The 16,149-nt window shown below is 45.7% G+C and overlaps 1 protein-coding gene across 2 annotated transcripts in view; it reads left to right on the top strand.

The window, feature by feature from the left end:
* The first annotated feature begins 931 nt into the window (after nt 1-931).
* RBPJ (recombination signal binding protein for immunoglobulin kappa J region) overlaps nt 932-16,149 on the top strand; it is a 91,698-nt gene continuing 76,480 nt past the window's right edge. For both annotated transcript variants that reach the window (XM_083755011.1, XM_083755010.1), the window contains exons 1-2: nt 932-1,114; nt 1,164-1,250. Coding sequence is in view for 1 of the 2 variants with exons in the window: in XM_083755010.1 (XP_083611136.1) it covers nt 1,168-1,250 (83 nt within the window). In the remaining variant the exon portion in view is untranslated. The remainder of the gene's footprint in view (nt 1,115-1,163; nt 1,251-16,149) is intronic.

The raw sequence follows: 16,149 nt of genomic DNA on the forward strand, positions 1-16,149 counted from the left end.
CTACCTATCTGTTTCTAACCAGGTATTTCAGGTAGACTCACATCTTCCTGGATCCAGTCCAATTCAGCATTCACTATACCACACAAGCTTATTTAGATAGCTAAGTGTTTACCGATGTAAGGAAGTGAGAGCTGGACCATAAAGAAGGCCGGTCACCGAAGAATTGATGCTTTTGAATTATGGTGCTGGAGGAGACTCTTGAGAGTTGCTACCTCAGGGTATGATTGATGCTACCTCAGGGTGAACACACCCAGCTCCCACTCTCCATCCCCCACCCCAGGATGTGGGGGGCATCTTTCAGAGCCACCATAGCCTCATACTACTTCCAGTATTGGAGGCAGCCTAGCTTATTTTATTTATTTATTTATTTATTTATTTATTTATTTATACCCCGCCCATCTGGCTGGGTTTCCCCAGCTACTCTGGGGGGGCTTTAAACAGAAGATTAAAAACAGAATACAATTTCAAACATTAAAAACTTCCCTATCTTACCTCAGAGGGTTATTGCAAGGATAATTTGGACAGGGAAAGCACACCATATATACCACTTTGAGTTCTTTGGAGGAAAGGTGGGTTTTCAAGTGAAAATAAGGCATAAAGTAAAAACCCCTGAGAGTACAAATGTGTTTTTTTGAAAGCTGCCTAGAGGTGGTGAGTTAGCAAGAACTTTCAAACCAGTGGAACCGATAATGCACAATGACTAAATGAAGAACAGCCGGCCACCCAATACCCTGGGCAGGCAGGTGAATTTTCATGAGATGTTGGAAACTGGATCACAGTCAAGGCCCACCTTATTCTTTTTTATTCCCATAGGGATGCGAGGCAGGGGGTGGGAAGCCAAGATCCAGCTGCTCTGGACCTCCTGGTGAGGGTAAAATTAAGGGGCAGGCCAGGTGCTTGGAAGCTGGATGAAAATATCAAGTGTTGACATGGGCCTGAGATGGAGAGAGAAAGCCCACAGTCCATTGGGTGAGGTCTTGGCCAAGATCTGACTTCACAATGGGCTGCAGAATGTTTTGTTTCCCAGGAAACCAGGTGAGTTGTTTGAAAGGATCCTGAGATCAGTTAACAGCTCCTTCAGCTGCCTCCCTTCAGATCGGTTGACACCGCAGATGTCTGTCTGCTTCAGAGAACTGCCTTTTTTTTGGATCAGTTGATGTCAGAAACATGGGTCTTCGGACAACTATTTTTGGCTCAGTTGAAAGCCCAGAGAATGGTCTTCTGCCTCCCCTTCTACCACAGAAGATAAGGTAAGAGGGGAAGAAGCCTTGCTCTTCCCTCCACCCTTTGGGCAGTTTTAAAAGATGCTCCTTGGTTATTTGACCTTCATAAGTCCCATGCTAGCTAATTTTCTGATTATTTCGTTTGTCTCCATCCAAATGTCAGCAGAATTGCCACCTTCCCACCGCCTCAAAAAAAATCAGTAAAATGCTCCCCCCGCCCCCTATTTCACCATCCACATAGGAAATTCTGGGATCTTATTTTTCACTCAGCGAAACAATTGCAATCTATAAAACACTGTTAACAGAGCAACAACTAAAAAATAAGCCAAACATCACAACTGAAGCAAAAGTCATATTACATGATTAACAAATCAATACAGAATAAACCACAGAGCCGAGGACTTGCCGATCAGAAGGTTGGCGGTTTGAATCCCCGTGACGGGGTGAGTTCCCGTTGCTCGGTCTCTGCTCCTGCCAACCTAGCAGTTCGAAAGCACGTCCAAGTGCAAGTAGATAAATAGGTACCTCTCTGGCGGGAAGGTAAACGGCGTTTCCGTGCGCTGCTCTGGTTCACCAGAAGCAGCTTAGTCATGCTGGCCACATGACCCAGAAGCTGTACACCGGCTCCCTCGGCCAATAAAGCGAGATGAGCGCTGCAACCCCAGAGTCGTCCGCGACTGGACCTAACGGTCAGGGGTCCCTTTACCTTTACAGAATATATAATCAACAAACAACATTAACAGAATAGCAACCAAAAGTAAATTAAGCATCTTCACATATAAAGTGCAGTGAAGGCAAAGGTGGCTTCCCTCAATGACGGGTGCTGAGAAGAGTCACATCAGCTTCCCTCAGTGGGCAGTGCGAGGGTAGAGGCAGCTCAACATACCGTATTTTTTGCTCTATAAGACTCACTTTTTCCCTCCTAAAAAGTAAGGGGAAATGTGTGTGCATCTTATGGAGCGAATGCAGGCTGCGCAGCTATCCCAGAAGCCAGAACAGCAAGAAGGATCACAGCTTTCACTGCGCAGCAATCCCTCTTGCTGTTCTGGCTTCTGGGATTCAGAACATCTTTTTTCTTGTTTTCCTCCTCCAAAAACTAGATGTGTCTTGTGGTCTGATGTGTCTTATAGAGTGAAAAATACGTAACTCTCTCATATTTCCAAGTCTAGTAAATGTGGCAAAGCAATGCTATGTTCTCCTCCTTAGGTGCAGACACCTATTTAAGAGCCAGTGCAAAGGCTTATGCAGACTATAAATATTCAAATTTACTCTTGGCTTGTGCTTCTCCCTCTGCATTTTTTAAATTACTTATTCAAGGAGTTATATCTTGATTTTCAAGGCAAAAGTCTTCACAAAGTGGCTTCGACTCTAGCACAAATAAAACCAGTCAATGGACTCTCATGGCCAGCAGTGTGATTTTATTCCCTCACTTCTGTTTTCTTGCAAGCATAAACAAGCTGCAGCATTCTGGATGTCATTCAATTTCACCGTCATTTTTCTTGGAATTCCCTCTCAGCTTTTACGTGAGTCATATGTCTGACATATTATGCCCGCATTTAGTGCATCAGACATGTTGTTTTCTTAAAAAAGGGAACTCAAATTAAGAGAATCAAAGTTTATTAGCATCCTATATCCTTTTAATTTTCTTTTCTTTTTTCTTTTTTAAATTTATTTATTCAAAGTTATAACAAAACATATTTTCCAAAAACATATCCTTATTCCTCCCCCCCCATTTTTTCCTCCCTCCCCCACAGAACCCATCCTCCCACCCCACCCCCCAACTTCCCTCAGTTCCAGTCTTTGGTTTCTCCAATAACACTATTTTCTGCCTGTTACAGAGTTGTGTAGATCTTCAAACTGTTTGGCTAATTATTATCAGTAAAAAATTTGTGAATGTTTATTCAAAACCTGCCAAGGAGTCCAGTTCACTTTGTTGTGTCTTCAAATACTTTGTAAAAGGTTCCCATTAGAGGATGGATTCAAGATGGCGACGTGAACGGCAGCCTTGTCCTATGCTCGGTAAAGCTTTGTTTTTATTACCTACTTTGGTGGGTTCTAAGGGCCCTAAGACGCCTTAAGGTGTTTATTTTAGAAGTTTTATTGTTTATGGTTCAGATTATTTCTACTTCTCCCATAAATCTGCAAGAATTCGTGGCAGATAAAGATAAGTGTGGCAGTTAAAGACTGTTAAAGGGAGCAGGGCTCATTAACAGCACAACCTGCCCTGACCCTGCAATTTTGAGAAATCCTCTCCCTTTTTTATTTGCCGACATGAGAGGGAAGAAACGCTGCAGGCAGCATTCCAATGAAGCCACGAGCACGGCCAAAAAACAGACTAATATCAGGGATTTCCTACCTGACAATGACCTAAACGAGATCTGTAGAAACTTCCCTACAGCAAACAGTTATGAGGCCCTTGCTCCCAGCACTACTCATGAGGAGCCTGCCGGCATTGTGGACGGCCCACAACTAGCCTCGAGCCTGTGCCTGAAGGAACAGATGGAACAGACTCTTGAGTCCCTGCAAAAAACTTCACCTGAATTATCCCAGCCACCAGCCCAATTAAACAAGGACCGAGAGACACTGGAACTGCTAACTTGCCAGACTGAGTTGATAACATATACCATCACTAACCTATATAAAAGGCTGGATGGGATTGAAAAGAAGCTCGAAAAAGTCTTCGGCTTGCTCAGTTGCCCCTCCTCACCTCCTCAGCTCAACAATACTGCAAATCCTACTCGCCCCTGCTCAACTGCGCAGGCTAACCTTGCACAAAAACAAGTGAGATGCCTGCCCAACCAAGTACAAAACTCAAGTCTGCAACTCCAGAACAGCAAACTTGCAGTACTGGTGGGAAACCACCCTTTGAATCACAACAAATGGGTGGATAAACATTCGGTCGCAAATTCCCTGTCCCAACTGCAGGGGGAGACACTACGCCCCGCAGATATCGTGGACATCTCATGGCTGCCTTCTGGACCTTATATGAGACGTATGGTTATTAACTTTAGATCTACCCACTGCGTTGCAAAGATTCTAGGACTAAGAAACCGTACAAGAAAATGGCACATCTATTTCACAAGGGTATTCACCAATCTGACCCGTACACCCCTATGCACCAGGATAGGTGCTGTCTGTGCTGATGCCGGGCCTGTGTGCCATAAAGAACAAACAGTCGGGGGATTGGAGCCAGGACACATTACCCCTCAGAGAGTGGCAAGCCTGCCCGTAAATGACTTAATTGATTTTTTACACCCCCCGCTTGGTACCCTGGCCTCCACGTGCAACGAGCCTGGTATTGGACTACTGAAGCAAGATCAGTTTGAAATGCTCTCGTCCTCATATGCCTCGATGCCGGAATTGGAGGCTTCTATTATTTCAAGCCCAACACGTAACCAAGATCCACAGCACTTGTTAAATTTTGACCCGCTAGCAGTACCGTCACAAGATTCAGCTGTTGACCTGCTACCTGTACAGCCTATACGGGTCGACAAAGCCCTCGCTCTGCAAAAACCAGCGGAACATCATGATACATCAGCTGATCATCATGATATATGTAATGGTGTCATCGAAGATCCTCTGGGCCAAATCAACCTACTGGCCCCCCAGTCAAAGCCATCACACCTACCTAGGGACCAGGGACCTCAAACCTGGAACCACCAAGCAGAGCAGAAGGAGGAGGAGCTTAACTCAGGAGCCCCAAACCACCGGAAAAGTGATTGACTGCCACTATTTCCACCATCACCCTATTTCCACATTCTATCTTGGAACGTGGCGGGATGGTTATCTAAGCAGGGTGACGTCGACCTTCTGGATTTCCTTACAAAATTTCAGATTATATGTCTACAGGAGACATGGTGTTTAGATCTCCATGTTCCTTCTCTTCAGGGATACGATGCCTTTGCTACCCCTGCGATAAAACCAAATCTCCGAGGCCGACCTAGTGGTGGCTTAGTCACTTTTGTTTCCATCAAGCTAAAGTGCAAGGTCCGGCAACAGCAGTGGGCGAAGAGTAACAACCTACAAACCCTACTTATCTCTAGCAGTGAAGGAGGTGACTTCCTCTGCTTTAATATATATATCCCTCCCATAGGTACCCCTTCCCAGTCGTCACAAATCTGGGAAGATTTAGAGCTATGTTTGGAGAAGGCTGAACTAGAATTCCCTGGCATGGATATCCTGCTGGCAGGTGATTTCAACGCCAGGAGAGGAAACGACTTTAATACGTACTGTTCTAAATCTCAGTTACTGCCAGAGGCAGATTGGTTTATTCCCTGGTCCTCTGACGATAAGGTCTTGAATAAGGAAGGCATTACATTAATGGAGATTGCCTTCAAACATAATTTGTTTAATTTGCATGGTACCCATATGGATAGGTCAGGGGGTTTCTTTTCTTTCCTTGGGCCTAGAGGTGCGAGCGTTATTTATTATATCCTGGTCTCCCCAAAACTTTTGGAGAGGTCACAGGGCTTTAGGACTTTCAACAGAACTGAGAGTGATCACCTCCCTATCTCAATCTCACTAATCCCCCGCGGTTTGGAGGATCCGCAACACCGTAATCACTGTGCAGACCTACCTCCAACTCTGGCCCTTCGTAGGCGTAAATGGAACAGCGACCTGGAACTCAAAATCAAACTACACCTGCATTCACCTGACTTATTGGCCTTGAGAGACCAATGCATTTTATCAAATTCTGACCCATTTTTAACATTTCAGCAGGTCTCAGAGTCGCTCCTCCCATTACTTACGAACTCCAACCCTCCCAAACAACAAAATAACTCGAGGGCCTGGTTCGACAAAGACTGTAGGAATATAAGATCTTTGCTTAGGAAATTACAAAATAAGGTAAAACAGGAAGGGACCCTGTCCTCAGTGGAAAACCTGCGCAGGTGGCGCTCTCATTATAAAAATACTCTAAAATTTAAGAAATCCCTCTATAGAAAGGAACAATGGGAGGCTCTCGACAAGGCGATCAAATCGCGGGACGATAAAAAGTTCTGGGAAATAATTGCTCAGGGAGTCTCACCCAAAGGGAAAATTGTAACCAATAGTATCTCATCTAACTTATGGTACCAACACTTTTCCCGGCTATACACAGCTCCAAACATTGCTAAACCGAGCCAGTTTCCTCCTATTAAAAACGATCTATTAACGGGCTGGGATCCTGTTACCGAATCAGAATGCTTACAGCTAATTAATACACTCAAGAATGGCAAGGCTCCCGGTGAAGATATGATTCCTCCTGAGGTGCTTAAACTAAATGCCCAGTGGTGGGCTGCTTTTTTGGCCCAACTTTTCACGGCAATAAATGATACATGCAAAATCCCAGAAAATTGGAAACTGAGCCTGGTAGCCCCCATCTATAAGAAGGGAGACCCCCAAGACCCCTCAAATTATCGCCCCATAAGTCTCCTGGACATTGTGTATAAACTTTATACTCGCCACCTGCTAAACAAATTGGTTGATTGGGCTGACCACTCTAACTTGTTTAATCCGGAACAGGCAGGGTTTAGAAAGGGCCATAGTACAATAGGCCACTGTTTGGTATTACAGACAATGATAGATAAGTATACAAAGACATATAAGAGCAAACTTTTTGTGGCTTTCGTAGATCTCACATCCGCTTTTGACTCAATCTGTAGGGACAAATTATGGCAAAAACTATATGGCACAGATATTGATAGACGACTCCTCAAAATACTTAGAGAGTTACATTCAGACACCACAGTTAAAATTAGAACTGGGATGTCAGGCAACTATACTGACCCTCTGCCACTGGGGAAAGGGGTTAAACAGGGCTGTTTGTTAGCACCGTTCCTTTTTAATTTTTATATAAATGACATTGTTCAACATATGGCAAAGTATAAGTCATCAGCTCCTGCCCTGGAAGGCAAACACCTGAACATACTGCTATATGCTGATGACATGGCGGTCATGGCACTCACTCGAAGGGGCCTACTCAGCATGCTGGAGGGGCTCGCAGCTTATTGTTCTCAAAACTCTCTAAAGATAAACTATGATAAAACAAAAATTGTGGTGTTTACTAGAGCTCGACATACATTTAGATGGTCTCTAGATGAACACAAAATTGAACAATGTCTCCTCTTTAAATATCTTGGTATCACCTTCCAAGCCACATCTAGCTGGCTTGCCCACTTCAAGACTGTAGCCCTTCTAACACGTAGGACAACTGGTGCTCTGCTCAGCTTTTTTTATTCGAGGGGAGGGCAACTGGTGATCCCGGCACTAAAAATTTTTGTTGGAAAAGTGATTCCACAGATGTTATACGGAGTAGAACTCTGGGGTTGGAATCAGAAGCTGTTAGAACGGCTTGAAATCTTCCAAAATTTTTATCTCAGAAGAATTCTAGGCCTCCCTCAGAGTACTCCGGCAGCTCTCCTAAGAGTGGAAGTAGGATTACCTTCTGTGTCTGCCAGGGCACACTTAAGATTCCTGCGTTTTTTTACCAACCTCATAGATGCCCCGAACACCTTATTGGCTAAACAAGCCTTTGTATCATTACAAAATAACACTACTTGGCATAAAAGTCTATCAGACATTCTATCCAGATACAACCTACCTGAGTTAAATACTCTCAAATTGTGGAGCGCTGATAAAGTTCGGGAATGGATCTTTGAAAAAGACGCCTTTATGGACTCCACCAAGATAAAGAACTCTGGGTTTTCCTACTGGCTCCCCCAAGTAAAAGCAGTCAAAATCTGTGCCAACTACTTGGTCGAGATCACTGACCCCACCCTTCGGAGAGCTTTTACTATGGCACGGTTTCAAACATTGCCAACTGCCTACCTGACCGGTAGATACACAAAAACCCCAGTAGAACATCGTCTATGTCCTTGCCTTATGAGAATTAAAGAGGACCTTACACATTATTTCCTCTATTGCCCCATTTATTCGGGCTTTAGAGATGCATTGCTGCAAATTATACCCAACTGTATAACCAGTCCTGAAGATAGAGTAAAATTTTTGTTAGTTGATGCAAACCCACGCATTACCCATGTGGTAGCGGTCTTTGTGATGAAGGCCATGAAAGCCAGGGAAAGATTTATGAACGACAATGTAAAGACCCCTCCATCGTCTGTTTGACTCGCTGCTCGTTTTCCCTCCTTTTCTATTTTGTGGGAAGAAGGTTTTGTCGGCATAGTATGTAATGAATTTTAACAATTTTTAACTACTGTAGTGTTGATTTTTGTGCACAGGCATGGTCCTCACAATAAACGAATTTGTTGTTGTTGTTGTTGTTGCAAAAGGTTCCCATTCTTCCTTAAAGTCACAGTTATCCTTTTATATTTATATATATATATTGCAACCAAGGAGTATATAAATTGTATGACTAACCAAATAAGTGCCCTTGAATGCTGGAAATTACTGGGAACCAGTGGCTTTGGTTAGCAGAGACATTGGAGCACATCACATATGTGGGAATAGAAGTAGCTGCAAATTACTCCAGCAAATGTTAGGGAAGGAACAGCAGCGAGTTATGGGAAAATTTGCTGGGGAAATGCTGCTTTGACATAGTGTGTTCTCCCTCATGGAGAGCACGTGTTGTGGTGGGGGCTGACGAGACACCTCACTGTTGCTAGGCAAATGGTTTGGCCATCCTTTAAGCAGGGGCGGGCTGTTACTGGGGAAAGTTATATGTTGCCATTTAGTGATTGACAGCCCTATTTGTTAAATACATTGCACACAGCGACAAACTTCCTCTCTTCGCTGCATGCTTCGGATCACCCACCCTCCCTTCCCTAATGTTAGGCTGTTTGCTTGACCTTGCTATGCCTGTCATGGGGTCGTCTGCTTTGGGGCAGGAGACCGGTAGGAATTTTGTCCATTTGGCTGATTGGCTGGTGTCATTTGGTTTTTGCCTACTGCGTAGCAAATCGTCACAACTTGTAAGGTTGTGGTTAGGCATTGGTTTGGGAATTGGTTGGTGGAGGGGTATGGATTTGGCTGTGCCTGCCCCTCCAAAATGCTGCTGCTGCTTCAAGGGTTTTCCGTTAAAGGAACCCAGGGGCTCCCCATGCTTTTGTCCGAAACCCCCTGGCAAGGGGCTAGGGCCACACAAGCCCCTGGGAGCATGCTGGGGAGAGGTGAGGCATGGTTCCCAGTCCTGTCTCTCTCCCCAGGTGACTTACCCTTCCTGACTTCGCGGGGGGTGCGAATGTCAGAGCTGTCCCCGTGTAGTGTTCAGGGAAGTTTTTAATATGTGACATTTTAGTGTATTGTTCATCTCTGTTGGAAGCCGCCCAGAGTGGCTGGGGAAACCCAGCCAGATGGGCGGGGTACAAATAATAAATTATTATTATTATTATTATTATAGTGCTACCAATGCCTAAGCAACCACTCACATTGCTGTATTTGAATAAAGTTGTGGCCAAAATTATGCCAAAAACTTTAAACAAAAATTAAGTGTCATTGTGTTTTTCTTTGCGGTGTCTTGGGGACCTCGACGTGCAACTAGTGTGAGGTAATCCCCTCCCCCAAAATATTTATCCATTTAGCAGTACAGTACAAATTATGCAAGAATATGCATATAGCCAGGGGAAAAGAATTATATTTCACACACACCCCTTCCCTCTTTGCACTTCGTTTATTAAATGTGACTAATTTTTTGGCGCTTTTCTGTGCAAGATCTGTTAGGGCACGATAAAATGGGTGTGATCATAGCAGTTAAAAGGTCTTGTTTCTTCCCCTGAGAATTATGTGCTGTTATTTTACTTCAAAAAATCCATGCTAGTCAAAGTTATGTTGGATAACAAACCCTAGCTGTACGCTGATACGTTGCAAGTCTTCCACACAGGTTAATAAAAACAATCAAAACATTATCAAAACAATCAAAATACTAATGTATACATGCTAATAAACAATGCACACGTAACGAAAGCCCCTAAACAATACTCCAGCACACAAGTACAAAAATTAACCTATAACATTTAACAATTTAAAACAGCCCCACCCTCCAAATAAAACAGCACCCACCCAAGCTGAAAACCCCATCCCCATTAAAACAATAATTTGTTTTACACCCAGTGAAATGTGGATGTCTTTAAGGTTGAATGTTCAGTGGAGGAGATTCTGAGAAGCGAATTAGTTTCCCCCAGCCCTCGCTTAGTATGCTGTGAACTCACTGTCATGGAATTCTACTCAGTATTGATCCAGAGCATATTCCAATGTATAGTTAGCAGAGTAAAAACGTAGACACGTTGCAGGATTCTCAAAAAATAAGACCAGGGGCAATTAATATTTCATCCAGCAGAGCTTTACTGCTACTGAAGGCAAATGAGCATCATGGCCACAAATCCAATACATTCAGGATTAGCGCTGTCCATAAGAAAACCAGTTGCAGCACACTTAACTTAAACTTACAATAACTTATAATTCTAAACTTTAACACTAAGCATACTATGTACAGAACACCACACCAGAAGGAAAAGAGATAGAAAGAGAAAAGTGAAACCCAGGTTCCTTCTGGCCTCTTATTATAGTCAGCATGACCTTGACAGAAAGAGATAACAGAGTCAGTTTAAGCCAGCTGCCCTCAGCTTCTCTGAAGGAATAACCCAAACATCATGAACCTTCTGCTTATTTCTTTCACACAGAGAAGCTTCCTGAACCCTCTTGAATTAATTAGAATAGGAAAGATCTCTACACATCAGATCAATACTTTCTGTACTAAGAAATGCAAACTGACACTCAAAGCGGGAGAAAGAATTAGGAGCCAATCTATGCCCTCTGCTCAATGCCATGGCTAAGAATTCATGCGGAGGTGCAGAGTGGGACCAAGTGCATAGCTCATCTCCATAGTTGTCAAGCGTCCCTTATTTGGCGGGACAGTCCTTTATCCCAGCGCCATGTCCCGCTGCTGTCCCTTATTGATGATGTCCCTTAAATTTCCGAGGTTTCATGCTCGCCCGGCTCGGGAGGGATGCAGCGGCTCAGGGTCCTCTGCCGCGAGAGAGAGCGCACACATGAGCTGCCGCATCTCCATCTCACCCTTTTCCCCCTCAGGGGCGCGTTGTGAGGGTGGTGGCGGGCAGGCAGGCAGCCCCTCTCTTGCGAGACTTCCACCGCGCTGCCAGGGGAAGCCGGAGGCAGGCCTGAGGGAGGAGGAAGAGGAGGGGATGGGGGGGACGCAGAAGGGCAGTGCTTCAGTGGCTGTGGTGGCACCGCAAACACCTCATGCCGGGCTCGCAGGCGCATGGGCGAGAGTCTCTATTCCACCCTCTTTATAACTCTTTATAATAGCTTTTCAAATAAATTATAAACTTTCCCCATTCTTTATTAAAGAGGTCCTCTTCCTGGTTTCTAATTCTGCCTGTAAGCTTTGCCATCTCAACGTCGTTCATCAGTTTTGTCTGCCACTCTTCTTTGGTGGGAGTTGTAGACCCTTAGGATCATCTAGTCCAACCCCCTGCAAAACACAGTCAGTCGCAGCAAAAGCAGCATGGCTCCATCAGTGCCGGATTTATGTATGTTAAGCAAAATCCCGTATTTTGCCTGCTGATCCCTTATTTCCAAGGCTGCTGGTCCCTTATTTTCAAATCTGTAACTTAACAGCTATGCTCATCTCCCGGGCAGCAAGTAGAAACTGGGTACTTTTCTAATGATCATGGATTTGCTGCTATTGGGAAGCTCCCTGACTTGGATCACCCCAAGGTATTTGTCCTGGGAAAGATGCGTCAGGAGAGACCTAGGCAGCCTAGCTTAGCCAACTCTTGAAGAACCCTTTGAGTCCCTACCCCTCAAAAATCCAGGCAGGAACCAAACTGTCATCGCTGCACACAATGATTTATGCAGAAATGCTGGGGTAAATTGCCCCTGGCAAACAGTCTCCTTCTTGTTTTCTGCTCTTCAGGATGGTGAAAGAATGTTTGGTTCTGAGTTCCATTTTTTATAGTATTTTTCTCCTTCACAGAACAGCTATGTAATGCGATGGCTGGATTTTCCTTTTCCCCTCTGTGGTTTCTTTGGATTTCAAAGTTCTTAAAGATTCAAATGTTCTTACTTACTGGATGTTTGGGGTATTGCGGTTGTCAGTTTCCAAAGCCACACCATCTATTTATTACCTCATCCAAGAACTTACTAACCCTGGGGCACAACCAAAACATGTGTAACTAATTACCTGGAGAACATCCACAGCTCAAATAAACAAATATAATTTTTTGAAAATTGCTTTAAAAACTTTCATTCTGGTGCCTGATGTTCTCTACAGAATTCTCTGCAGAGAATTCTCTGCTAGATAAAAATAGATTATTCAGCTCAGGGGTGCAAATTCACAGATCCTTTCATCTCATTACTATTAAGGTACTCTAATTCCACAAAGCCCACAAGCTTTTTTTAAAAAAAGCACTTTGAAGGCATTAAAAATATATTTGTATCTGAAGTCTCCAGTCTAGCAAAAGATGCCTAAAATTTCAGAAATCTAACATCATGGATCCTCCTAATTACCTTGTGCGAACACCAAGGCTGTGTGCACATTATTAATTTATTCTGGCTCCAGTGCACTGCCACTGCTAGCATCTGAAGTCATATAGGCACAGTCCACAATCCCTATCTAGCCTGTACTTTCTTGAGAAATGGTGCCGTTCAATGTATTTCCCCTCAAACTGGTTTCCATCCGATTTGAGCTAAGTTCAGTTTGTATTCCAGCTGAGGTGTGCACATTCCAGACAGCCATTGTGCATATGCAAATGACAACTCATGTATTGACGACAGTGAGAGTTTGGGTGCAGGTATAGGCATACGAAATCACTTGCATATGACTTGGTTGTAAACAAAGCGAAACAAAACCCGCAAAGTGCTTTAAAAACCAAACCATACCCTCCAGCATTTCTCTGATGAAAATTCCAGTTGCATTTCTTATTACAGAAAGTATTAATCTGATGTGATCTTTCCTATTCTAATTAATTCAAGAGGGTTCAGGAAGCTTCTCTGTGTGAAAGAAACAAGCAGAAGGTTCCTGATGTTTGGGTTATACCTTTAGAGAAGCTGAGTACAGTTGGATTAAACTGATTCTGTTATCTCTTTCTGTCAAGGTCATACTGCACATAATATGCTGAGTGTTAAGGTTTAGACTTATTGTAAGTTATTGTAAGTTTAAGTTAAGTCTGCTGCAACTGGTTTTCTTATGGACAGTGCTAATCCTGAATGTATTGGATTTGTGGCCATGATGCTCATTTGCCTTCAGTAGCAGTAAAGCTCTGCTGGATGAAATGCAATTGCCACTGGTCTGTTTTTGGGAATCCTGCAACGTGTTTAAGTTTTTATTCTGATAACTATACATTGGAATCTACTCTGGATCAATACTGAGTAGAATTCTATGAAAGAAAACAGGGACGTCCTATTCAATAATAATAATAATAGCCTGCCCATCTGATGGGGTTGCCCCAGCCATTCTGGGTAGTTTCCAACATATTTAAAAACATAATAAAACATTAAACATTAAACAACTTCCCTATATGGGGCTGCCTTTAGATGTCTTCTAAAAGCTAGGGGGTGCCTTTAGATGTCTTCTAAAAGATACGGGACATGGGTGGCACTGTGGGTTTAACCACAGAACCTAGGGCTTGCCAATCAGAAGGTCAGTGGTTCAAATCCCTGTGACGGGGTGAGCTCCCGTTGCTTGGTCCCTGCTCATGCCAACCTAGCAGTTCGAAAGCACATCAAAGTGCAAGTAGATAAACAGGTACTGCTCCGGCAGGAAGGTAAACGGCGTTTCCGTGTGCTGCTCTGGTTCGCCAGAAGCTGCTTAGTCATGCTGGCTGTTAAGTTGGGGGTTGACATAGCCGACGACCAGCGATTTCTCCAAATAGCTCTTTATTTCGTAAGCTGGAATAGAACTGACTGCAAACAGCTCAGCCGGCCTGCTTTTATAGGCAGCCGGCTGTCAACATTGTAACAACAACAGCCCAGAGTTCCCGCCTAAAATAACTGACGCGGACCTGAGGGAAAACTATCTACAGACCTGAGTGAAAACTATATACAGTATCCCCCTGCTGGCCCAGGGTGAAACTTCACTACATAACACCCCTCCCCACCGAGATAAGGCGTTAGTTACAATCGTAATGGTTTCCTTATATACAGCACTACGCGTAATGGTTCAATTAGGCACAAAAGCATATTGGTTACATTTCCCATACTTAGACCAACAGTGATACATGTCCAACAACATAGTCCTTTAAATAAGTTGGGCGCTTGGAAACTCTGCCAGACCGCCGGGGACTGGTAGCCAAGTCCGGAGAGCCACACAGTTCTTGCTGAGGCTGTGGTGCGACCCTAGGTGGCGTTGGAACCAAATTCCCTGGATCCGCTGCTGTGGGTGGAGCCTCCGCAAGTGGAGTGGTCTGAGTCTGTGGTAAGTCTGGCAGACCCTCTGAAGCGGCTCGGTTCGGCTCCACGCTGGCAGTTTGCGAGGGAGGTGTAGGTGGGGCCTCACCATCTGTACGTGTCTCTTCTGGAGCCGCAAGTGCAGTTGGGGGCACCTCGGTAGTGTCCAAGTCCCCAACCCTGCGCCTAAGCTGGTCTATGTGCCGTCGCCACAAGCGTCCGTCTTCGAGTGCCACCTGGTACGAGCGAGGTCCAGTGACTCCCACTACTGTGGCTGGCACCCAAGGAATGTCCCCCACATAGTTCCGGGCAAAGACCTGGTTTCCTGGGACAAATGACCGTGGCGCGTTGGCACAGCCTGGGGGTTCAGCCATGGCAAAGTCCGGGTGTAGCCGGTCGAGCGGTGACCTGAGGCGGCGGCCCATAAGCAGTTCAGCAGGACTCCTCCCTGTGGCCACATGAGGGGTGATGTGTTGCACGAACAAGTATTCGGCGACCCGCTCATGCCAGTCTCCCCGGTCCAGGCGCGCCAGTGCCTCTTTTGCCGAGCGCACCATTCTTTCCGCTTGCCCGTTGCTGGATGGATGAAAGGGTGCCGTTAGGGCATGGCGGATGCCCAGTCCCAAAAGATACCGCTCAAACGTGCCTGACGTGAACTGTGGTCCATTGTCAGAGACAAGGACATCAGGACACCCATGCGTTGCAAACAGGCCTTGCAGCACCCGGATGACAGCTTCGGCAGTGGTGGAGGGCATCAGGGCGACCTCCAGCCATTTGGAATAGGCGTCCACCACTACCATAAAGGTCCGGCCGTGAAAGGGGCCAGCCAGATCAATGTGCACCCTCGACCAGGGTGTCTTTGGCGTCTCCCGGGTGTGTCCCTTAGCTGCCGGTGGTGCAGGCCTCGACTCTTGGCACGCTTGACAGGCGGACACCCAGGCAGTGATGGCATCGTCCATATTAGGCCACCAGACGCAACACCGAGCCAACGCCTTCATTTTGACAATTCCCGGGTGGCCAACGTGCAGAGCCTCCAGGACGCGCTGACGGAGTCCCTGGGGAATCACGACGCGGTCTCCCCACAGCAGACAGCCGCAATGAGCTGAGAGTTCATGTTGTCTGGTTGCGAAGGGCTGGAACTCCGATGCAAAAGGCCCTTGTGGCCACCCCCTCCACACCCAGTTGAGCACCCGGCTGATGGTGCGATCCTGGGCAGACGCGGAGGCCACAGTGGCAGCTGATACAGGCGCTGCCGGAAGATCCTCAATCAGAAGGAGCGATGAAGCTGGAGCCGGGTCTTCCACAAATGCTGGAAGAGGGCAACAGCTGAGGGCGTCGGCATGGCCCATCGATTTCCCCGGGCGATGGATGAGCCGGTAGTGGTAGGCAGCCAGGAAAACAGTCCATCGCAGCATGCGTGGCGAGAGGACCGGTGGAGTTGGACGATCACCGGCGAGGAGGCCCAGGAGTGGCTTGTGGTCAGTGATGAGGTCAAAAGTCCTGCCATAGAGGTATTCATGGAACCTCTTCACTCCAGCCACAAGTGCCAATGCCTCCTTGTCGAGCTGGCTGTAATTCCGTTCCG

This window comes from Podarcis gaigeae (genome assembly GCF_964106915.1).
Source record: "Podarcis gaigeae genome assembly, chromosome: 9".
Taxonomy (NCBI): Eukaryota; Metazoa; Chordata; class Lepidosauria; order Squamata; family Lacertidae; genus Podarcis; species Podarcis gaigeae.